The sequence below is a fragment of the Enhydra lutris genome, unplaced genomic scaffold (genome assembly GCF_002288905.1).
Source record: "Enhydra lutris kenyoni isolate GAN:26980312 unplaced genomic scaffold, ASM228890v2 scaffoldscaffold10, whole genome shotgun sequence".
Lineage (NCBI taxonomy): Eukaryota > Metazoa > Chordata > Mammalia > Carnivora > Mustelidae > Enhydra > Enhydra lutris.
Window position 1 is genome coordinate 38,291,028 of NW_019154094.1, and position 26,091 is coordinate 38,317,118.

Genomic DNA, 26,091 nt, shown 5'->3' on the forward strand with positions numbered 1-26,091 from the left:
TGACTGGTGAAATTAATTAATATGCATGCTGCAACTTTAGGAGACAGAAAGATCAGGATACTGGCAGAGAAAGGGGAAAAGATAGCACAGAAGCAAATCTATAATTACACAGTGGCAAAGTCTGTTCGTGCTTTCTCCTTTACATGAGTAGTTATAGCAAACCATGGGAGCAGCACTGTGTTGCTGTCATGTCTTCCCCCTCTATTAGCAAAATAAATATATTCAATTACTTGTAAAAAGAGAAAACCACTAGACCTTTTAAAGATTCTTTCATTAAAAATATATCCAAATGTAACAGATTTTTATCCAAAGAATGGTTCCTCTTAATGTAAAAGGAAAGAAAAAAAAAAAAAGTCATATAATCCTGGCTGTATTGCTACCACTTTAGACCCAGTATGTTCCAAACCAACCTTGTCTACCAGTATGTCTCTAATTCATTTATTCCTCTCTTTTCTTACCTCGATCCTCCCTGGAGTAAAAAATTCGACTGGAATCTCGACTCCCCATTTTTCCTCATTCTTTGCATTCCTGGCCAAGCCAGGTAGAGTTAACCTTTGTTTTTAGAAGATAACATGCCCAGAATGTGTTTCTAAGACAGAAACAAATGTGCCTGATTTCTTCTCTGCCCACTACCACCTTGTTCCAGAATATTTATTTATTTAAAATAAACAGTAATTACACTTGCTTAAAAAACTATTTTAAAAATCTAGGTTATAAAAAACAGTTCCATTCATCCTGCCCTTAGCTAACAAGTTCTCTTTAGATGCACTGGCTAATGACAAGGTTCTTGAATATTCTTCTAGAGACAGTCTGCATCTCTTTGCACAATGATGCATACTGTGTGTACATCTTATTCTCTTCCCTGCTAGCCTTTACTTACTATTTTATCACGGATGTCTATGAATGTCAGTACCTATCTCTTCAGTCTTTTCATTGCTAGGCAGAATTTCATTTTACATGCATGTTGTCATTTATCTAAATGCTCCCTTATTGATTGACATTTGATTACAGACTTTTGCAATCATAAATAACACTGTGGTAAACTTCCTTTTACAAAAATCTGTGCACCCAAATATAAATATACAAATACATCATATTAATATAAACATTCTATGCAAGAGTTGGATATATAATATTAATATAACACAATTATATGTTAATATGGAATTACATAATTTTATATATTTACTTATGTGTTTTTAACATAAATCCCAGAAAAGACTTTTCCAGGACAAGGTGTGTCCCGATATGATTATAGTTTTCCAAAGAGTTTGTGCTAGTTTACATCTCTCCACTGATGTGAGCAAACTGTATGGAGTTATTTAGTATTTGTCTTAGATAAAATATAATACTTAATTTGAAGGTGGGTATCATTTATTAAGAGAAAGTTTAAGAGCCCAGGCCATTATTGCATCCTGCTTGGATTACTGCATTGTCCTCATCCACGAGCCTCCCAGTTCTGTGTCTCTCTTCTCCACATGCACCCTAAATGCTGCCCCTGAATCCATCCATCGTTTTCCCAGTATTCAGCTCGGATCACAGGTAGCAGGACTATTCAACTGAAAGCTAATGAAACCTGACATTGAGATACGTGTGTGGTGTTTTACTAATGACCACTGTGTCACTTTGGGAAGTTGCCCCACTGTTGCCCTCTTCTGCTTCCTAGCTTCTGAGCCTCAGTTCTTCCAAATGAAAATGCTTCTGAGCTCTTTTTGTAGTTATCCAGCCTCGTCCTACCGTTCTTAACCTATTTCATTCCCTGCTCCTTCACGTTTTGTGTTTCCTCGTTCCTGGTCTTTGTGTGCTCCCTTGCACATACCTGGAAGGCTTTTCCTGCCTTACTTTCTCATCATGGTGCCATCTCTAGTGTGGCTTTCTGAAGGAAGACGTCTCTACACAATGCAGGTTTGGCACATTCTTCATAGTGAATGTCACTGATGTTATTTTACATCACTTGATCCTTTGCTTAGTATCCACCTTCTCTGCAAGTCCCTAAGCATCTCTGGGGCAGAGCTGATGCCTCATTTAACTTCCTTCTGTATCCTCAGTTCCTATCATGGTGTTCGGTACAGAGTAAATGCTCAAGGAACAGTACTGAATAAATGAATGAGTAAAGTCACTATGCTAATGAACTCCATTTAATAATTTAAATACAAACTTCTCTGTCTGGACTTCACAATGCTTTACAATGTGTTCCTAATTTAACATTTAGACCCCACTTCCACTCACCCACTACCACACCCAGAATACATAGCCCTGGTCCCGCACAGTCCTGATTGCTCTGCCTCATGGCCTTTATTCACGGTGTTTTTTCTCTCCTTCGCTACTTGTTGAAATTGTCTGTTTTTCAAAGTCTAACTTGAACATGCCCTTCTCCATGAAACTGTTTCTGGTAACCCCTTAAATGTATTACTTCTCTCCTTAAAAATTCTCCAGTGTTGCTCTTAGGGCATTTTTCATCTACACTTTGAGTTATAGTTGTTTAAAAGATTTTGTTTTCATAATATTACTCTTGGGTCATTGTTTTGTTGTTGTTGTTGCTGTTTTGGTGGTTTTTTTTTTTTTTTTTTTTGGCTTGTATCTTATTCATCTCTGTTGATATCTTTCTTATCTCATAAATGCTTTTCATAAATATTTTATATATTTTCCTATAGGTAATACATTGATAAGTGCGGCTTTGTGTTTATCTTCACATACATTGTACCTGTCACATAAAAAATTACCACAGATAGCTCTGATGACTAATTTTTTTTAATACTCCTGACTTGTAGGTAATGTGAAGTTTTAATTTAGGATGTAAAAATGCATGCAATCTGCTCAATAAGTATGCTCATTCTTTTGTTTTGGGGTTTGTGTGCTGAATATTATTGCATACTGTGATTCATAGCAGTGATAGCAGAAATAGTTCTTGAGCACAGTGATAACATTTAAGTACATATATAATTTCCTTCCAAAACATGATCTTAAATACATGGATGTCTGAAGAGTACTGTTAACTCACAGTGTTATATTATTTATTTTTTTCAGAAGATTTACACTGTAAATGGGAAATTTGAGATTTTTTAGAACATTAACTTCAAATATTTTGTAAGAGAATGGCAGTGAAGACAGTAATGTCTATATTTTAAAGCTAAAATAAATGCAAAGTAAGTCATGGGTACCGATAATTTGGATTTAAGACAAGGGTGAATCCTTTTTCTGGAATACTTTATTCTGATTATAAAAATAATACCTAGCTACTGTATATCTACTGGAAAAAGGAAAAGTTTTTTTTTTTTGTTGCTCTTTATTGAAAGGAGCTATTAAGTTTACTTTGTCTCATGATTATCTAGAAAGAATAAAGGTTAAATAATTTCCTATAAAATTTGCAATCCCAATACTCAGAGATAACATAAAATTCTGGGTTAATGTTTGCCAACACTTCTTTCTAAACATACATAGATTTTCCCCCAAAACAATCTCCTGCTTTTTATCTCCAACTTTTTGTAATTCACATGTCACTTTTGATGCCATAAGTATTTTTAAATGGTTTAATCTTGTTTATCATTGTCAATAAACCCACACTTTTCCATTTATATTAAAGTGAACATCCACTTTTTGCATTTATGTAGTTTTGTCTTTTTTCATGTTTTACTTGGCTTCTGGCCACCTTTGCAACTTCTTCAATCTCAGCAGTGTCTTCCAGGTAGAATATTAGGTTAACAATACATTGTGTATTATCGTTATTTTTCTGTGCTCTCAGATGGCTCTATACTCCTGTGTGTATATACACACGTACAAGCAACATCTAGGCAGCTTTTTTCTTATATATGAGTTGTATAATCTCTTGCAGTTTTTTAAATTGATTTTTCTTTTTTTTTTTTTTTTAAAGATTTTATTTATTTATTTGTCAGAGAGAGAGAGAGACACGGAGAGAGAGCAAGCACAGGCAGACAGAATGGCAGGCAGAGGCAGAGGGAGAAGCAGGCTCCCTGCTGAGCAAGGAGCCCGATGTGGGACTCGATCCCAGGACGCTGGGATCATGACCTGAGCCAAAGGCAGCTGCTTAACCAACTGAGCCACCCAGGCGTCCCTGATTTTTCTTTTTAACAAGTGCTTATGGAAATCTTACTCAGTATATTCTAATTGTTTACCAGTCTATCCTCCCTGTCATTTATTCAGACAGTTTCCTGCTGCTCTGCACTGAGGCTGTCTGCAGTAATGAACGTATGTTTTTGAGAGAGTATTTGATCATTTCCTTTGGACAGATTAGTAGAAATCATATCTCTAGGTCAAGGGTACAAATAATTGATTACATTTATTTTTATTAAAATTATGCATGCACATATTAAAAAATTAAAATATGACTGGAAATACTTTGATGCAAACAGCGGAGTCCTGTCCCTTCAGACTTCAGACCTTTGGTGGACTGGTCAGACATCCAAGTTGCCATCCATTAGAGGGTCTCTCTATGTCAGTATTTAGAATTCTTTTTCTAGGGTGGTCCAGATTTTTCCAGAAAAGTTATTTTCTACCTCTGGTGACACTCCCTTAGTTTCTAACATTCTGTCAGCAGAAGTGTAGATTTCATAGAGGATCTTACCATTTCAATACTTAGTGGTAAATTTAACTTACCTTCCTTCCCTTCACCTTCAACTCTCCATCTCTAACTCACAACCTTCTGGTATTTTGATGTTTACAATATCAGAACCTATTCCTTAAAATTTTATTACTAAATTACCATTCCATTTTCTGCCTGGAAGAAAAAGAAAGAAACCTAAGGTTTTGCTATTTTATATACAACCTTTCAACCGATTCTCCTTTATTTGGCCACGTACCTTTGTGGTACTTAGTATCTCCAAGTCTTGAGAAACAAGATTCCTGTGGTACAGCCCACCAAAGGAGCTTTAGTTGTAGCTTCTTCTGATCTATAATTACCTCTTATCTACTTCTTCTTTCAAAAAATTTTTTTAATAACTTTACTATGAATGATTAGTTTCCTTTTGTTTTATTTGCCTTGTTGCCCTTTTTATTTGTGTACTATTTCTATTTATAAATATGGGCTGTAAAATTTTCAAGTATAACATACATGTTTATTTTAATAATTTAAGACCCTTAATTTAGATTGTCATGTTGCTTTCCAGAAATTATACACACCACCAGCAATGAATGCAAGCACTCATTTCTCCAGCCCCATGCCCAAACTCACAAACCAAACCAAAACAAAACAAATCTTTTGGCCAACATGAGAACCAAATGTGATAATCTTTCCTTAATTTATATTTTCCTCCTTTCTAATCTGTATGAATATTTATCTCCAGCTTACTGGTTATTTATATTTCTCCTTTTTCCTTTTGACTTTCAATGTTTCTTGTGTATTTTCCTGAAGCTGCATTGATTATTTTTCTTAGTGGTTTATAAGATCCCTTTATATAAGCAAGATATAAATCCTGAGGCATACTTTTTTTTTTTTTTTTTTTTTGCCATTGATTACTTACTTTTTGAGAACTGGTAGCTTGCTTTTCTTCTGCTTCATTACTAATACATATATGTTCAGCAGCTGCTCCTTATTATTAATATAATGTGTCATGTTCTTTTTCACAGGCAGATCCTTGCAGCAGCCAAGAGAGCTGACCAAGTGGGCCATTTTCTTTGGGTAGGATCAGACAGCTGGGGATCCAAAATCAACCCACTGCACCAGCATGAAGATATTGCAGAAGGAGCCATTACCATTCAGCCCAAGCGAGCAACTGTAGAAGGTATGGGTTTTTTCAGTTGTAAAACACGCTAAGAGAGTGGTTTGTGCCAGGCAGGATGGCTAAATCATGTGTCTCTTTGAGGGTTTGGTGTTTTTTACATAATTTATGCAGTATAATTTCAAACATGTAGCCATGAAATGCAAATTAAGCCATATATCTGGTCTGTTCTTTTGTTGATATTCCTCTTTTGAAGAGATCATGTATTTTTATAATAATTAGAGTATTTTTTTCATTATGGCACCAGAGCTTTCCGAGAGAAGAACATTACCATTAATAAGTAAAATAATAACACAATCCAAGTGTACTTAAGTGAACTGCATTTTCTGAGAGAATATTTTCACTTTGCAATTTATCCATTCTATAGCAGGATAACTACAGGGATCCTTTCCCTCTTTACCTTGTGGGGTTTCTTCCAGTGCCTATGATGGCAAAACATACCACTTCTCTTGGGCACTAACACCACCTTGTCTTCATGGGTCTCTTCTTCTTGCTCTCTTTCTCTTTTTCTTTCTCTTTCTTTTTCTCTCACTTTCACTTTCTCTTTCTCTTTCTTGTGCCTTCCTAAATCACTGCCCTCTTTCTTTTCCTTGCCTTCCTTGCTGCTTCATGATTCTTTAAGAGGAAGAAGGAGGAGAGGGCTTTTATTGGCATGCTTCTGATCTAACAAAAGTTGCTGATTATAATTTACGTTTTCCTTTAATTTGAAAAGAAAACTTTTTTCTAAAAGAAGATATTGTAAAGAAAAGGAGCTCCTCTGCTGCTGTTCTTTGTGTTTTTTTTTTTTTTCTGATGGGCCAGGTCTCCAAAGATTCCCTAAAACATGCTGGCTTTGCACATTAAAAAAGCCTGTATCCTCTTACTCAAAAGGGGATCAAATATTTGCATTTCTTTCCATTCTGTCTCCACTCCAATATAATTAATTATTCTCCCCAGAAGACTGCATGGTCTGTGGAGACCTTTTTAAACAAGCCAGGTTGTGGTTCTGTCACTGTTGCCTTTCTGTGTTATCGGGGGTAGATAAAGATCCCATGAGTCACCCATGTGACTTAGAATTCATTTCATTCTGCAGAACGTGTCCTGAGAAGATTGCTTATCTTATAACACATACCAATGCACTTGCAGATGGGTTGCAGAAATAAAAGACAACATTTTAACTATCTCCACTCCTTTTTACTCAAAATTTTGAGTATCCGCTGTGTGTCTTGCTCTGTTACAAAAGTTGAAAAAACAAGATAAGGACAAAACTCTTAACTTCAAAGCATACAGGGCTGAGAGAAGGTGTCAAAAATAGCTAATGACTAGATCAAATGAGATACTGTGTAAGTGCAGTATGGAATAGATACCACAGGGCACAAAGGAAAGACTGTGGAAGTGTCTTTCCAGTGGTGAGGGTGTGGTTGGAGGATATTCCTGAGAGAAGGTAAAATGATGACTTTGAAGTTCATCCAGCAAACAATGAGAAGAATGTCTTGTACTCCTAACCTACTGGGCAGGAACAGAAGAGTGAAGGATACACTGGGGTAACAGTAAATAATTCATTCTTCAAAATAATCCTGCATTATGGTTCTGAAATTCTTATAGTTCTTTATGTGCTGTGGTGAGTGCTGTGAAGTGTGTAAACCTGGCAATTCACAGACCTGTACCCCTGGAAATAAAAAGTACATTATATGTTTATAAAAAAATTTAAAAAAAAAGACAAAAACAAAAAAAAAAAAAGTGTTCCCATTTACAATGCATTGGGAGAATTCTTTTCTCCCCCAGATTTCCAGTCACTACACCATTGGCCCGATTGGCTCCTTTCTATCCTTTAGGTCTCTGCTGAGATATTAATTTTCCTTGGAGGCTACAAGTGACTATTCTACCCCAGCTAAGTTTGAGTTAGAAGCCCTTTCTATTCCTTCTACAGCATCCTACATGACCCCTACCATTGTAGCACTTCTTTAGTTGTCTCTGTCTGGAAACATATCTCTTATGCAACCCCTCCATTGTACCCCTAGCACCTAGATCTTGGCCTGCATATGGCAGATTTTTTTTTTAATTTTATTTATTTACTTGAGGAGAGTGAGTGAGAGAGAGCATGAGAGGGGAGAGGGTCAGAGGGAGAAGCAGACTCCCCGCTGAGCAGGGAACCCGATGCGGGACTCTATCCTAGGATTCCAGGATCATGACCTGAGCTGAAGGCAGTTGCCTAACCAACTGAGTCACCCAGGCGCCCCCATATGGCAGATTTTTAAGTGGATGGATGTGGTTGGATGCTGGAATGGATGGAGGAATCACAGACTACCTCAGGTCCTCACATAAAATGTAGTAGAAAAATGGGCCTGAGTTGGATTATGAAGGGTCTTGAAATTATACTAAGGAATGTGTTCTTTATTCTGAAAGTTTGGGCAGCATCTGAAAAGTGGAAGTGATCAAAGAAAGTTCACTCAGGTGACTTTATGAAGAGGTGATGAGTAGGAGTTGGGTGAGAGCCAAAGCAAGCAAGAAAGGACTAAGATCCTTTCTTCCTTAGCTGTAGATGCTGCATAGACATGGATGCCCATACTCCATGGTTACCAACTCCAGTTTCATGATATTTATGGAAATTACTATGTATCTTGAAGTTTTTAATAAATTTTTGAAAAAAAATTCCTGCTATGTATTTATGTATTTAGGGATGCACAGAGTTTTCTTTCTTTCTTTCTTTCTTTCTTTCTTGGATACAAAGAGTTCTTAAATCAGATACAAACAGCATCCTAAATCTGTAAAAAGAAATTTTATACACACACACACACACACACACACACACACATATATATATATATATGGAGAGAGAGAGAGAGAATCCCAAACAACAAAATGAAAGAGAAATATTTTTAGCAATAGAAACATTGGGATGTGATGGAGCAGCAACTCTTTATACAAAACTCTCCACCCTTAACCATATAGAAATGAAGACTTTTTGGTAGCTGGTGTGTGTGGCTTCTGTCTAACCAATATTGTCTATGCACATTATTACAAAGAACAGCATGGATTTGTTCACCCAGGAGATGAGACATCAAGACTGTGGCTGTGCATTTACAGTGACACACTCCTGAGGAAGTAAAAAAAGAAATATATTCACTTGCACTAAGGTTTCTGAACCAAGCTATGAAATATCACAAATGAAAGTAATAATCAAGCACATTCTGTATTAGCAAATAAGTTTTCCTCTCCTGTCTATTTTTTTTTCTTTCTGATGAATGTTCTATATTGATTTCTACTGCCGTGGAATATCCTCCAAATGTTTATAACACTGCTCTATCCCTGTATCTTTGTGTTTTATAATGCTATATGTACAGATGTAAACAGGAAGAGGCCAAGCAGTAATCAACATGATTCTTTTCTTTAGCTTTATATTTTGAACATGTTCAGCAAAGTTCTGAATTTTTGGTTGGTCTCTTCTCTATCTCCATGAATAATTAACAATAAATTGCTTTAGGCCAAATTGCTAGCAAGCACATGGCCTCTGTGAAAGTAGTGCTCATCTTCTTTTATCTTTTATCTGTATTTATTCTTCATTTATAGAATAAAGGGCCTCTGTGTTTGCTAGCCAAGTGTGTTGTTCTTCCCCCTTTCAATTGGGTGATGATAGGAATTGTGCCCGGGAAAGGTCAGCTGTGGCCTCAATGGCTGCCCGGCAGTCAGAGGATATCTGGAGAATGTCTCCACAACTTGGCAGCTTTCCTCCAGCTCCTGAGCCAAAACACTTCTGTAATATTTAGTTTCTCTGAATTGTCTGATGAGCCAAGGGATCCCTGGCATGTTTCTCTCTTCTGTTGCCCCATTAACTAGGATTCTCTGTCATCCTCTCCAGCCCCCAACAAGTTTTCAGAGAAAAAAAAAATGCCCATGTTGCCTTCAACTCTTTGCTCTACAAAGTGCTCTGCTTCTCTGAGAATAGGTGTCCAAAGCATCCTCTAATTATAGTCAACAGGGATCATGGACCAGCATCTTTTCATCTCAGCCATCATCATTAACATTAGGGAGCTAGCGTAATGAAGGGTGGATTTTCAAAGCTAACTAAAATGGCTCTGACTATTGGTGATACTTTCAAATGGGGCTGCAGAACAGCTTGGTTCCTGAATTAAATCTGCAGTATATGTAGGAGAGACAAAAAGTGCTCTGGACCTGGCATAAAAAAAGCTTGGTTATTTCATGCTTTTTTAATTCAAGATTGAAATGAATTCTTTATTTTTCCTAAAGCCAGAGATCAAAGCTATGAAGAGCTGAACTAAAATATTTCTGGCTCCAATTTAGATGTGTCCTACTTTAGCCTTCCTTGAGTACCTAGAATATTCCACACATATCACAAGATTTGTTAGGGGAATGGGAGAAAACGACAGGAAAGAAAGCATTGCCTTAAATCACAGGGCTATTTCTGAGTAACATATCTGCTTTTTAGAGCTATCACCTGTGTAATAAGAAAGAAGTAAGAGGATTGCCTATTTGGTGTCATGGCAATTTCTTTATTGAATCTTTTGCAAATAGTTTATAAACTCTAGCAGGGTATCAGGGACCAATCTAAATAGTGAGATATAGCAAGTGACAGTCTAGACCAGGTCCCTGCTCTCATGGAGGTGCCTACTTAATTCAGAGGTGATAAGTGATGATGAAGAAAAATGTAAATAAGAAAATATCATATTAGATCAATTTCCATATTTTTTCCATGAAAGACCAGCCTGTAAATTATGGAGATACAAAGGAAGAAGAGAGACCAGGACACAATGCAGGTCAAAACAAAGATTAGGAGGATGTTGGTGCAGGCCAGTGGCTTGAGCCTCTCTAGCCTACTCTAGATTCCTGGTTCATATTCATATCAGATTCTTTCACTGGTAAAAACCCACCAAGGTTTCCCATTTCCCTATTTCTTATTGATCTGGAAAATAATTTTTTCTTCACGATAGATCAAATCATTAATCTTTTCAAAAGACTACCTAATTTTTCCAGCATTACTCTACCCTGCAAAGACCAAGCTCATTGCTCTCCAAGTCCAAAATGTGTCACATACGCCCTTTACAGCAAGCACCAGACATAACCATGCTCACTATAACACTTAGATCTAAAATCTGAATCTTGGAGGCAGTGCCTACAGCCCATGGGTTCCCTGAGATTAGCCATCTTTGCTTCTATTTCCTTAGCATTTACTGGAGGATCTGAGACATAGTAAATTTTTAAAAAGCTAAATTTGTCTTTTTGTCTCTTCTATCTCAAACTATCTGTAATACCTGAATATGCAAACAACTGCATTCTTATGGGAATTTAAAATTTTCTCAGGATGGGGTAAGATATGTCCAAAATGATTTCTCTTTGACTTTGTATTCTAAGACATTTAGTAGAAAGACCATGTCCAGGAATTCCCAGGATCTAATTTGGGATCGCTCCAGGAATTTTAAAGTGGGTCTGCACACTTTTCCTTTTGCTTGCCTTTGGAGCACCTCTTGCCTTCTTGGTCTTCTTGCCTTTGTTTTCCAAGGCTGAATAGACTTTCTGGGTAGGATTAGCATGGCTCAGTTAGGTGACTTGTTAAGGTGTTCTAAATACAGAAGGGAAGCCTCAGCTCTGACTCCTCAGAAAGTAGGAAGCACAGATAAGGCTGCCTCTGTTTGTGTTAGATCTTCCAGTGGGAAGTTCTTTTCCAGACAGGACTGTTTCTACTAATAGAACAGACTGAAAAAGAGAGGGCCGGCAGGTCCCAGGGGTGAGAATAGGTATATGAAGAAAAATACCATCTTATTTTTCATCTTGTGTTGTTTAAACTAGAGATTGTTGGCCTTGAGCAAGTGGTAAGAAATGTAAACAGAGACACCTGTAACCTAAATAACTATGGAGAGCTGAGTACAATTTGCTTTATGTGTATAAAGGCCCAGGTTTTGAGCCATGCTGTCTCCCATCTCCTAGGATAGATGATTTCCTAGCGGGCTTCACTTAACTGGCCACCCATCATTTCCTAGCCAGTGAATATGGAAATCAACAAGAAAATATCCATTCTGTTTTCCTGATATGCTGTCTCATGTCCCCAGTACCCTGAACACTCATAGTTAATAGTCGGATCTCTAGTATGTCTCACTGGTTGAATTCTTGGCTACAAAGAACTAGCTAGTTTTGATTCCAAACGTATTTACTGCAGAGATATGTATTACCATAATTATTTCATGTAATTAAAATTGTATAAACCAGTGAAGTAAGTGCAAAGAGAGTAAAAGAGAGCTGCTGTTTCAAAGAAGACACATTTGAATTCTTTGGAAAGATTGGTAAGTTTGTCACTGTTAGTTGTGGGCTAAATAAGGGGGATTTTGGAGGGAAATCAGAAACACTAGAAACATACTGCACTTAATTACTGTGCTAGGTAATGTACTAGGTAACCCTACTGTGTTAGGATTTTATTTCATTTCCCAAAGATCACAATACGGGGTCACCTGGGTGGCTCAGTTGGTTAAGCATCTGCCTCCAGCTCAAGTCTTCATCCCAGGGTCCTGGGACTGAGTCCCACATTGAGCTCCTTGCTCATCAGGGAGTTTGCTTCTCTCTTCCCCTCTGCCAGCCACTCCCCCTGCTTGTGCTTTCTCTCTCTGTCAAAATAAATAAATAAAATCTTTAAAAAAAATAAAGACCACAATACTGAATTTTATTACAGTTGATTTTTTTTTCAAGATTATGACAGGGAAGCCAACTACACAAAAAATATCTTGATCCCGCATTAGAAAATTGACTAGTGAGTCTCTCTGTGTGTGTGTGTGTGTGTGTGTGTACATGACTAGATGGATTTTGAGTTAAAACATTTAATATATTTATGTATTTTTAGTGATTCATTACCAAGATAGAGACTTTTGTTTAACTGACCAATCTTTCATCCCAATTCTATTTAATGATAAAGTTTCCAATATACTTTAATTTGGGTTTTCCCTCTCTTGGACTTAAGTTTTTCACCTATAAATGAAACTATATCACCCCAAAGTTTCCTTCTAGGAGGAACATTGTGAGAATGATTGTCTATTAAATTTCTGCCTACCCTGCATCCATTCTCTCTTCTCACTACAGCCCCCCCATTCTCACCTGGGGAACCCCACACTCTTCTGTCAGCACATGTGACTTAAGTGACACTGATCTAACCCTTGGCTCTGTGATAGGGCATGGAGTTCATATCACACCCCTGGCTCCAAATCTGGATCAGGATTTCCCATCTTTATAAACTACGGAACTCTGTTAATTATGTAAGATCCTTCAGAATGGGCTTCTATAACATACATCTCAAATGACTTAACAGAAATGATTGTTTATTAGGATAGCCTTCTGCTAGGCCTCTTGTTAGATGTTGTATCTGCTCTGAGTTACTTCCTTTCCAAGTGCTATTTACCTCACCTGGATGTCCCTGCCTTTTCTCCGCTTCTTTATCCCTCTCCTGTGAAATTTCTACATTCTTCTGTTAGGAGACCATTGGTCTCATCAGCCCCATGGTGTTTCCCTTCCCTTGTTGCCTCAGCCATGTTCCTAGTCTCATCCTCTCAGGCATGCAGTGGCTCTTCTGCTTGTGAGGCATCTTCACACATAATCAGTTATTTTCTGTATATATCCAGAGAATGCTAACTGGAATCTAAGTGTGGCTTCAGCTATTTCCAGGAAATACAGATGAACTGTCAGATCACTCTCCAGAAATCTGTTTCAGAATTCAGGACACCATTGAGAGAGAAGCCCTTCTAAAGGAAGAATGACAAAATGAGTCTGACCCAGGAAGAAAGTCTTAGTTGTCAGGAGAAAGAGACAAATTTCCTCTTCCCAGGCCGGAACTCATTGAATTCATACATGATTTCCATAGGGAACAGGCAGACTATGAAGAAAGTAGATCTCCTGCTGTGGTAACAAATAAACTCTCAAGGACTAAGACAACAAACAAATATTGCTCACACATGTGAAATCTGCTCTGACTTTAGGAGACATTCCAGGGCAGCTGGCCTCAATGTACTTGTTCAGTCTTCTAGGCTGTTTCTGTCTTCTGGCACATCCATATGAACACATTCTGTGCACATTGCCAAAAAGAGAGCGGCACATTCACAAACTATGCTCAAATGCTTCTAGTTTGGAGGGGATACGCATTATTCCTACTTCAATTTCATTAGCCAAAGCAAGTTTTCCATTCAAGGGAAATCCTGCAGAGAACTAAAAGAAAGCTGAATATTGCTGAAACCAAATTGTGTCTATCTCGAATTCCATTTGACTAAAAACTGTCAGCTACGAGGACACTTGTAATAATTCTTTAGAATGTCCTAACAAGAGTTCAGCATATGAGGAGAATAATATTCTCTGCTCCTTTGCCCCAGAACTCTGAATAACTTTGACACCAGTAGCACTGCCTTGGCAGTAATCCAAATAGGGGATCCTGGTGTCAGTGGAAAATATGGTGCTTGGCAGAGCCCTGGAAGTTCTACTGAATCCAGAAGATAGTCCAGATGAAGAAAGTTATTCCTAGGAAATAGTAAGATACTTGGCAGACTTGTTCATGAGAATGTAGGCAATACCCTTGTACAGAGTTTGTGCATGAACCACATGGGAAGATGTCAGTGAGAGGACATAGATAATGTGACTCCATTTATTCCTGCATGCTGTAAGGCTTGGGAAAATTCCAGTTACCTCTGAAAATGCAGATTGGTCATTTTCTGACCAATGCTCTTGACTGTTCATCCAGTAGTTCTTTTTTTTTTAACCCTTCTTTTTGACCAGTGGAAGCCTCCTCATTCTATGAAGTTTAAAAATGCCAAATGCTCACTGACCTAACTCCCCTGCAGTTAGGGGATGAGCAGGTGACCTAATCCTACCATTTTTGGGACCCATGAAAACATTTTCTGAGAGAGCATTTCATAAATATTTTCCTCTCTTAAAAAAAAATAAAGTCATGTTACTACAGTGACAGTCCAAATTATTATCCAATCCAGGACAAATTAAAAGTAAAAGAGAGCATAAACTGTAATTGTCCCAGGCAAAGCAGAGTATGTGGTCACCAGTTTCATAAGGAGAAAACCCCCTGCCTTCTTCTCTTCTTGTGTTTGTCATATTAACTTGTGAAGACAGGATACTTGGAGTGATGGCAGTCCTCTTAATGAGGGGAGCAAATGACAACAAAGAAAAGCACAGAAGACAGATGGACAAACCTGGGTCCGTAATGACTTATTTAAGTTGTTGAAACAATCCTGGAATTATTTACCTTGAGGATTTTCTTTCATGGGAGAAAAATCACCTCTTATCTTTAAGCCACAGTTGAGCTAGGTATTCTGTTACATGCAGCCTAAGGTGCCCTTAACCATTCATCTGTCTTACTCACTCTGTATACCCAGCACTTGAAATAGACCTATGAAATAATCTCAACTCTCATAAAATATTTGTTGACTGAGTGGATTTTATAAATTAATTTTTTAAAAATTTTAAAAAAGATTTTATTTATTTGTTTGACAGAGCTAGAGATCAAAGAAAGCCCGATGCAGGACTTGATCCCAGGACCCTGAGATCATGACCTGAGCTGAAGGTAGAGGCTTAACCCACTGAGCCACCTAGGCACCCCTATAAATTAACTTAAAAAAATACTTTATTAGAGCAATGTTAGATTTACAGCAAAATTGAGAAGGAGTACAGAGATTTTCCACATGTGTAGCCTTTCCCATTATCAGTATTGCTTACCTCTACATTGACCCAGAATAGCCACCCAAAATCCATTGTTTACTTTAGGCTTCACCTTTGGTGTCGTATAATCAATGAGTTTGGAAAAATGTATAATGATACATGTTTATCATAATAATATCATATGGAGTATTTTCATTGCCCTTAATATACTCTGGGCTCTGCCTATTAATCCCCTTACCACACACACAAGCAGCCGCAGATCTTCTATTGTCTCTATAGTTTTGCCTTCTCTACAATGTCTTATCACTGGAATCATAATACTTAGTAGCCTTTTTAGATTGGCTTCTTCAACTTAGTAATATGTATTTAAGTTTCCTCCATGTCTTTTCATGGCTTGATAGCTCATTTCTTTTTAGTGCTGACTAATATTTTGTTGTCTGAATATACCACAGTTAATGTATCCATTCAACTACTGGAGAACATATTGGCTGCTTCTAAGTTTTGGCAATTATGAATAAAGCTGATATTAACATCCATGTGTAGGATTTTGTGTGGGCATGTTTCCAACTGTTTTGGGCAAATACCAAGAAGCACAATTGTTAGAATGTATGGTAAGACTATGTTATTTTGTAAGAAAGTGGTGAACTGTCTCTCAATGCGGCTCTATCATTTTGCATTCCCTCCAGCAAGAAGTGAGTGTTCGGTTGTTCTGCTTCCCTCCCAGCATTTTGTGTCAGTGTTTAAGAGTTTGGCTCTTGGGCACCTGGGTGGCTCAGTGGGTTAAGCCTCTTCCTTCGGCTCAGGTCATGATCCCAGGGTTCTGGGATCGAGCCCTGCATTGGGCTCTCAGCCTGGCAGGGAGCCTGCTTTCCCCTCTCTCTCTGCCTGTCTCTCTCCTACTTGCCATCTCTCTCTCTGTCAAAAAAGAGTTTGGCTCTTTGAGTAGTGGTATCCTACCACTGTTATTTTAATTTTCATTCCCCTGATGATATATGATATGGAGCATCTTTTCATGCACTTATTTGCCATCTGTATATTTTATTTGGTAAGGTGTCTGTTAAGGGTTTTGGCCCATTTTTAAAATCAAGGGTTTTTTTGTTTTGTTTTGTTTTTTTAATGTTGAGTTTTGAGGTTCCTCTTTTACTCTTGGTAAGAGCCTTGTTTCACATATGTCTTTTACAAATATTTTCTCCCCATCTGTGGCTTATCTTCTAATTCTCTTGATATTATCTTTTGTAGAGCAGAAGTTTTTGTTTTTTGTTTTTCATTTTAATGAAGTGCAGCTTATCAGTTTCTTTCTTTCATGGATTATTACCTTCGTATTATATCTTAAAAGTCATCAACACACCTAAGGGCATCTAGATTTTTTCCTTTGTTATCTTTTAAGAGTTTTACAATTTTGTGTTTTACATTTAGGTCTGTTATCCATTTTTGAGTTAATTTTTGTGAAGGGTGTAAGTTTGTATCTAAATGTGATTTTGTTTGAATGTAGATGTCTACTTGTTCTGGTACCGTTTGTTGAAGAGAATATCTTTGCTTCATTGCATTGCCTTTGCTTTTTTGTCAAAGATTAGTTGATTATATTTATGAGGGACTATTTCATTGATCTTTTTGTCTGTTATTTTACAGATACCATATTATTGCAATTACTATAGATTGATAGTGAGTCTTAAATTGTGAAGAGTCAGTCCTCCAACTTTGTTCTTCTCCCTCAATATTGTGTCAGCCATTCTGGTTCTTTTGCCTGTTCATGTCAATTTTAGAATCAGTTTGTCAGTATCCATAAAATAACTTGCTCATATTTTTATTGGGATTGTATTGCATTGAGATTGCATATCTGTAGATAAATTTGTGAAGAACTGGCATCTTGATAATATTAAACCTTCCTATCTATTAACATGGAATATCTCTCCATTTTTACAGATCTTTGATTTCATTCCTCAGAGTTTTATAGTTTTCTTCATATAGAACTTATAAATATTTAATAGATATATACCGAATTATATCTTTTTTGAAGTGCTAATATAAATGCTACTCTTTTTAATTTCAGATTTCACTTGTTCATTGTTATGTAGGGAAGCAATTGATTTCAATATACTAACATTTTATCCTGTAAGTTTCTTATAATTGCTTATTAGTTCCAGGAGTTTTTTGTTGTGGTGGTTGTTGTTGATTCTTTTTAGTTTTCTGCATGGATGATTACATCATCTGTGAATAAGGTCAGTTTTATGTCTTTCTTCCAAATCTATATAACTTTTATTTCCTTTTCTTGCCTAATTTCATTAGCAAGGATTAGTATGAGATGATACCTTTGCTTTGTACCTGATCTTTGTGGGAAAACTTAGAGTTTCTCAACACTAAGTATGATGTCAGCTGTAGAATTTTTGTAGATATAATGTCTTAAATATATATATATATATATATATATATATATATGGCAAATCGTATTACTGTAGAGTGAAAGTTCAGATAGCTTCAAGAAAGATTGTTACTTTCACTGTATATGCCTATATGTTTCACCACAGGTAATATTATTACTTTAATTTTATTATGAAGTATAGTCATTTCATAAGCCGTTTTGTAACTATTATAGATTATATGAATATATCCATGCAAGAATTACCCTTGAAGGAGAAATGTAAAGTAAGGAATGCTTTTATATTTGTAAGATCAGTACAGCTTCTGGTCATTGATTGACAATAAAATTGTAGAATGGGGAAGGGAGATAGAATTAATATTGCAAACAAATGCCCTTCCATGTTGAAATTATAAATATATAAATATTTATAACCTAATTTTAATTTTTATTCAAATATCAGAATGTGAAAGCATTTTTTCAGACTAAGCAAATATGACACTGATAATATTATTTGAGAGTTTCATTGAATTAGCACCTTCTACACTGTGGAGAATAGTTCCTTAAAATAAATCACAATTGCTATGTGATCTTTGCCCAAATGAGAATTGATCATAATATAATCTCAGGATTATAGACTATTCATCCAACTATGTCACTACAAGTTATCATATGTAGGAATTTTCACTTTAGAAATGTACCTCTTTTTTTTATTACCCACTCCAAAATTGTTTTCTCTGTCATCACATAATCATTAATGTTTCTGTATATCACATTTATTTGACCATTTATTGTCAGTTAACAAATCTTGACTCTTTACTATCTTTCAGGCACAAATTAGGTGCTGGTAACCAGAAAAGAATGACCCTTGCCCTCATGGATTATGCACTAGCAGAGGGAAATAGATAATAATCAACAGATAAATAAATAAATAAATAAATAAATAAATAAATAAATGCAGGTGGTAAATGATATAAATTCTGTCTCTTCATTGATATTCTCATTTTTTCATTCATCATTTTCCTAGTTTTCTTTAGTTCTCTGTCCATGGTTTCCTTAGTTCTTTGAGTATATTTAAGGCCGTTGATTTAAAATATTTTTCTAGTAAGTTCAATGTCTTGGCTTCCTAGGGGATCATTTCTGTCCTTCTTTTTTTTCTTTGAATGGCCTGTCCTTTACTAATTTTTTTGGTTTTTTTGGTTTTTTTTTTTTTTTGTCATTCTGTTGTTGTTGCTGCTGTTGAAAACTAAAACTTTGACTATTATAATGTGGTAACTCTGGCAATGAGATTCTACCTCTTCCCTATGGTTTGATGGTCTTGATTATTGAAGGCTGCAGTTGTTTGTTTGCTTAGTGACTTTTCCAAATATGAAAAGACTGTATTACTTGTCATGTATGATCACTGACATTCAGCCCGCTCTGTTAGCTTATTCTATTCAGCTTGTGTTTTGACAGAGAGTTCCTTGAAGGCCAGGTCCTAAAACAAACAAATAAACAAACAAACAAAACACCCAAAACATACCTTTCATGGTGAATTAGTTTGTTAGGGGTCTCATAGCAAAGTGCTGCAAAATAGGTGGCTTAAGCAAAAGAAATTTATTGTCTCACAGTTCTGGAAGCTGTGTTGGCAGATCCAGATGTTGGCATGGTTGTTCCTTTTCAGAGGTCTGAAAGAAAATCTGTTTCCTGCTCCCTTGTGTAGTTTCTGATAATTTGCTGTGTATCTTTGGCATTCCTTGGGTTGCCTTCATTTTCATATATGTTCTCCCTGTCTGTCTGTCCCAGTTTTCCCTTTGCATAGGATATGGGTCATATTGAATTATGGGTCACCCTAAAGACCTCATCTTAATGCATCATATCTGCAATGGTCTTATTTTCAAATACATTCACATTTGAGATACTGGTAGAGACCTCAAATAAATTTTGACAGGATCCAAATAAGACATACCATCCAGTCTTTGTGAATTGGCTCTCTTCTGGGGCACTCATTCAAGCCTTAAACAAGCCATGTACAATTCTGCCTTAGCCTTTACGTCCTGCCTTTGTTGAGCCTAGAGATTAGCCAAGTATGAGAGATTAAGGTCATAGGTCTTTCCTGAGCACCAATCCTGCCCTGGATTTTTGTGTGGTTTTCTAAATTCCCCAGTGTACACAGGCACTTGTGAATGTCCTAATTTCCCAAAGGAACTCTCTTTTCAGATTTTTCTCCCAGGCTTTAGGCTGTCTATTATATGTTTCAATCATAATCTTTTGCTCCAGGTGGCTATGGGTTTTCCATTCACTTTATAATGATTATGAACAATGTATATCTCTTTTACACCTTGAATAATTTCTAAGTTAGGTGAAATGGAAACAAGTATGTGGTTTTAATCTTTCAGGTAGCCCCCAGAAAGGTTAAAATAAAGAAACATGATATTTTTCTAATAAGGTCTGCTCTGCTTTCTCCCCAGAACCAAGTATGACAGTCTCACTCTTAGAATGCAGGCTGTGGCCTTCAGCTTTTTAAGACTGCCATTGAGACAGGGACTGGGTGGGGGCAAAAGCAAATAAAAATCCACAAAGCTTTTCTAACACTTTCAAGTTGCTTTTTTCTTAATTTAGCATTCACTTGGTTGCTGTAACTTTTTAGTGTCTTCCAGAGTTATGACGTAGTTGGTTTCAGTAGTTTCTGCTTGTTTTTGATATTTCTTTGGAGGGACAAGAGTTTATAGCTGTCTATAGAAAATAGTGCAGTTGTCCTGGGCAAGAGCATGCTTGGTGTATGTGAAGAGCAAGGAATGTGATGAGCCTGGGACAGAGTGAGAAAGAAAGAGATGAAGCCAAGAGATAATGGGAGGCTCAGATCATATAGGATCTTGGAAGCCATTGTAAAGATTTTGCCATTTATTATGAATAGAGTAGAAGACCTTTGACAGTTTTGAGCACAGGAATAGCATGATATGTCATGCATATTAAGAGGATAATACTGTTAGGTTGAATATAGAATATAGAAAAACAAGGATAAAGTCTAAAATTATGGTTACGATGCTCTTACAGTAGACAAAGTGAGAGATAATAGTAGGGTGAACCAGAGGGTAGCAGTGAAGGTAAGAAGTGTTTTGATTTAAAATATAATTTGAAAATGAAACCAATAGGACTTTGGACAGAAGGAAAGATAAGTCAAGAATGATTGCAAAGTTCTTTACTTGAGCAGCAAGAGGAATGGAATTGTCATCAGCTGAGATGGGGAAAACCATCAGTAGAGTAGGTTTTAGGGAAACAAACAGCAATATCAATTTTTTTTTTGTTAAGATTTTATTTATTTATTTGTCAGAGAGAGAGAGAGGGAGAGAGAGCAAGCACAGGCAGACAGAATAGCAGGCAGAGACAGAGGGAGAAGCAGGCTCCCTGATGAGCAAGGAGCCCGATGTGGGACTCGATCCCAGGACGCTGGGATCATGACCTGAGCCGAAGGCAGCTGCTTAACCAACTGAGCCACCCAGGCGTCCCAGCAATATCAATTTTTGATGTGCTGAATTAGAGATACTTACACATCCAAGTAGAGATATGAAATGAACAATTCATTATAGTTACCTGAAATTTAAGAGAGACTTCTAGAAGCCTCTTAATTTCCTGGACTCATTACTTGAAGAAATACTTGAGGAAGTATTTTAGAGAGTAAAAAGGTACCAAATAGTGATTGCTAAAACATTCTAGCATTAAGAGACTACAAAGAGGAGAAACTAGATTGACCAGTGAGCTAGGATAAAAATAACATGACTATGGTTTTTTGGAAATCAAGTCAAGAAAATATTTCAGAGTAGAGTAATGTCATCTGCTTCATCAAAATACTACCATTTATTCATGCTTGGCCACTCAGTTTGGCAAAGTGGAGTTCATTGGTGATTTCTGAAAAATTGTTACATTTGAGTGATGTTCACAAAATCCTGGATGAAATTGTTGGATGAAAGTATTGTAGGAGTGTGTCTGTAGTCAATAAATACTATCCTGTAGAATCCCCAGCAATGTTTCCCCAGGTTTATTACCACAGACCTAGAGGAAGGGGAGTATGGTCACAACATGGTACCTTGTCACAACATATGGTATCCAAATACAAAAGAGATTTGGAGTATCTTCAAAGGATATGCCATTATAAATGGCAAAATGGCATATATATTTAAGACAAATAATAATCCTGCTTTCAGGATATCAAGCTAATTTTGTATCTGAAACCATTTCATAACATGTAGATAGAGCAAAAGCCTCAGAGGAACTTAACAAGGCAGGGTTAGTATCTTCAACAGGATGAATTTACTTGTAGGCTTTTTTTTCATATACTTGTACTTATATTTTGGCAGATAGAAAATGTATGTGTATGTGTGAGTGTGTGTGCTATAATCACCACCAACAATATTGCTAAATGCATACACAATGGATTTGAGTACAGAGCTAATCAACATCAGTTCCTTTGTTGTGCCACCAACTAGTTAGGTGCTGAGTAGGCCTTTTTTTCCTACTTCAGTGTTCTCTTATAGAAAATGAGAGGATAGGTTTAAATGATTAGTGAGAACTGCTAATGCCCTAGTGTTCTCTGATTGTCCACTGGGGGAAAAATTACATGAGTGTGTGTCTAAGTGTGTTAGTGTGTGTAACGTAGACAGAAAGAACTATAACTCTTGCTATGAGTAAGCACCCAGGGGAGACAATAAAGAGATAAAATCACAAATACAGCAAAATTTCGGAACAGTCATAAATTGTAAAATAGACCAAAAATATTTTTAAAAATACCCATCTTTACTTCACTCATATAGAAGACAGAGATAGAAAACAATGAAATTATTGGAGGAGACACCGAAGAAGAAAAACAAGAAAGGGAATCTGGGAGAAGTGAAGTCTAAAATCAGAAGTTGAAAGAAAGGAAGAAATGTACACATTGAGTAACTCTTTGGGAAAATCCCTATTTTCAAAATTAAACTGTTCAAAACCAACTTTTCTCCTCTTTCCAGAACAATAGCTTTTCCTCCTTTTTCCAGAACAATAGCTATTTATTTCCTTAACAGAAAGAAAGGGAAACAGTTTCTGTTTTCAGCGTGCAGGAGAACATTGACTTGGAGCATTGCCTAGAAGAAGACCATTAAATCAAAACTGAGACCAAGGCTCCCCTTCTTTATGGGCAGTGGGTCATTGCAGGAACCCACAGACTCCACTAAAGGCTTTGAATAGCTGCACCTAGTAGAATTAAAAAGTGTCATGAGTTTGGACTGAGCATGAACAGAAGCACTTGAAACTATTAAACACGGGGCTGACTATGAAAGCAAAGCAGTAGTAAGAATTTAAAGGGTCATTAAGTTAGCCAAATGGATGGCAGGAAGAAAAATCAGCTACAAAAATTGAGAGGTTGAAGGGGTTTCTTTAATGTTCTTAACAAAAATTAGATGTTTGTTAATCTCTCCTCATTTGGAGAAGAAGAAAAAAGACCCTACTAAAGCAGATAAGGGCTTTTTCAGGCACTGTATGTATGACATCAGGTGTGTGCTATTAGGTTAATTGAAATTTTCAAGTTAAAATGACCTTCTAACTTTAAATAGAATTTTTTCCCCATTCAGTTGTTAAAGGGGTTGTTTTGCAGTTTCCTAAGCATTAAGTCTACTGTGCTATTTGTAATTTGACTTGGAAAATTACTTCCCTAACCTCTAACACTCAAACCTCTTTAATATTGTAAAATTGCTGACTACCTTTCTTAGAATTCACAATTCAGACAAAAATACCACTTTGTCTTGTTGAATTTTAGGAAGTCTTGGAAAGACACATGGGAGGGGGGCAAACTGTGATGTATTTTGAAGTCCCTTCAATAAACATATCTTCAACAAACTTTAGTTGAATACAGCCCAGAAATTCTGATATGCTCCAGGGATAAGAGATATGATGCTGATGCCTTCCCTAAAAATAACTCATGGTGTATTGGAGACAGTAAAGACAATCAGGTGAAAGAGCTGATTATCATCATGGCAGAGGATGAATTGTGCTCATGATATAAGCCAGGTGGAGGGGGGTATATGTGAATATCACTAGAAGAGGGCATTAAGTGACAAAAGTAGGTGTCAAGAGAGGTAATCTTTAAAGAACAAATAGTAGTTGACCTACTAAATAAGAGGTAGAGGGGTTCCATTTAGTGACAGCAGAATTTACAAGGGGCCAGAAGTAACAAATAGTATTTCAACATGTTAGAACAAACTGAAGACCATGGAGGGGTTTGGATCAGTGGTGGAGAGACTGGCAGGGACTGAACCATAAACAGCACCCTGGGCATGCTTTATTGAAGACTTGCAACAAAATGGACCAATCTGAACCTTTGAGATGTTGATCCCAGGATCTGATGTCAACACAGAGCTCAGACTGGTCTTTCTTAGATTTCTTATGGACACCAAAATTTATCCTCAGAGAACCAGAATGACCATGGTTGAACGAAAAGGTCCACATCTGACTGGCTATTTGAAGGTATTTAGTTCCAGCCTGCCTGAAGGTACTAGTGAACTTGATCCAAAAACCAAAAGCTTTTCTAACTTATGACTAACAAAAAACTGATAAAACTTACCTATACCACACCATTCTTGTTTCCTCATTGTTCTTTTTGATGCATTTCCTGTTCTAAATCTGATTTCCTTTTGTATTCTATTGCTTTGTTTTTTAAACTTTATTTTAAAATATTCTTATTGGAGTATAATCTCCATTGGCTTGAATATGTAAATCTTAAATGCACCATTCAGTGACTTTTTTCCATGTATACACCAAAGTGACCACCACACGAATCAAGACATAGAATTTTCTCATCACCCCAAATGAATTCTCCTGGTTTCATTTCCTATCACTTATTCTCCCATCTTCAAAAGGGTTAATGTTGTCTTCTCTTTCACTTCATATAGATTTTTTTTTAATCTCACAGTAGATCTGTTTTTTTTTTAAAGATTTTATTTATTTATTTGACAGACAGAGATCAGAAGTAGGCAGAGAGGCAGGCAGAGACAGAGAGAGGAGGAAGCAGGCTCCCCGCTGAGCAGAGAGCCCGATGCAGGGCTGGATCCCAGGACCCTGGGATCTTGACCTGAGCAGAAGGCAGGGGCTTTAACCCACTGAGCCACCCAGGCGCCCCCTCAATAGATCTGTTTTGCCTCTGAATTCCATAGGATCATATGTGAAAGAATGGAATCATACCGTGTATATGTTTGTGGGTGTCTAATTTCTTCACTAAATATACTATTTTAGGGATAGAACCCTATTGCAGCATATAACATTGTTTATTCTTTTTATTGTTATATAATATTCCATTGTCCAAACACTGCAATGTGTTTATCCACTGATACATCATAAACATTTGTGTTATGGTGCTCTGCCAATGTAATTTCTGATACTTCCAGTTTCAAGCTGAAACACTGTATTAAGGCACAAATATACCTGTTATCTTTTATTACTTTTTGAAGAAAAATTTACTGGACAAATTGATATTCTTGTACATTTTCAGCTAATGTGCCCATTTTAGCAAAGTATCCTAGTGCTTTTTTCCATCATCTGTTTCATTGTCATTGAGTCCCTTTGATGAGTTCTTGATGCAGTCATAAAGTCACAGAGAAAAACAATATATATTGATGGAAGTAAAAGTCAGAGAATGCAGAAAGATATGGCTTACAATGTGAGAACTATTAATATTATATATGATCTAAACCTGAGTTGTCATACAAATACTATAGAGTTCATGAGGTTCTGAGAGTAATGTTGATACTAACAGGTTTTACATTTAAATGAGATTTCTATTTGCAGTTCTACTTTTAGACCCAAGTTCCTCACGCCCTGTGTACATACATAGCAATATATGTAAGTAGAGAGTCTAGTTCTTTGCTGAATTTGATGAATATAGAAACCAACCTCTAACTAGTCTAAGGAGTAGAGTAATAATCACATAATTTTCATCCTTAGGAAACAGATAGCATTTTTTTATGATCTCTCTGCTACATTTTATCATCTGTTTTCATACAACAACTCATGGTAGAACAAAATTATTTTTCCCTATTCATATTTTACATTGTTTAACACACTCGGGTTTTGTGTCAGGGTATTTTGCGTGTGTGTGTGTGTGTATATATATATATATATATATATATATATATTTTTTTTTTTTTTTTAAATCAAATACTAGTTTGGCGAAAGCCAATCATTCTGACACTGACATTTGGAGGACTAATTTATTCTAACCTCAGGGAATTTACTTTTTAGGAATAAATTGAGCATTAAAAATTTCTGTCTAATGTTTTTAAAAAGGTTTTATGGAATTTCTTATTCATAAGCCAAGTGAAGCACAGCATGTTGGCACATACCCAGTACTTTTGGGTACCA

At 36.6% G+C, this 26,091-nt stretch overlaps 1 protein-coding gene across 1 annotated transcript in view; it reads left to right on the plus strand.

Annotated features, from left to right (window-relative positions):
- The window catches only part of LOC111144132 (glutamate metabotropic receptor 7), a 914,585-nt gene that overhangs the window by 437,948 nt on the left and 450,546 nt on the right, over nt 1-26,091 (plus strand). Inside the window, exon 4 of the mRNA XM_022498291.1 lies at nt 5,584-5,738. Within this exon, the coding sequence (XP_022353999.1) occupies nt 5,584-5,738 (155 nt within the window). The remainder of the gene's footprint in view (nt 1-5,583; nt 5,739-26,091) is intronic.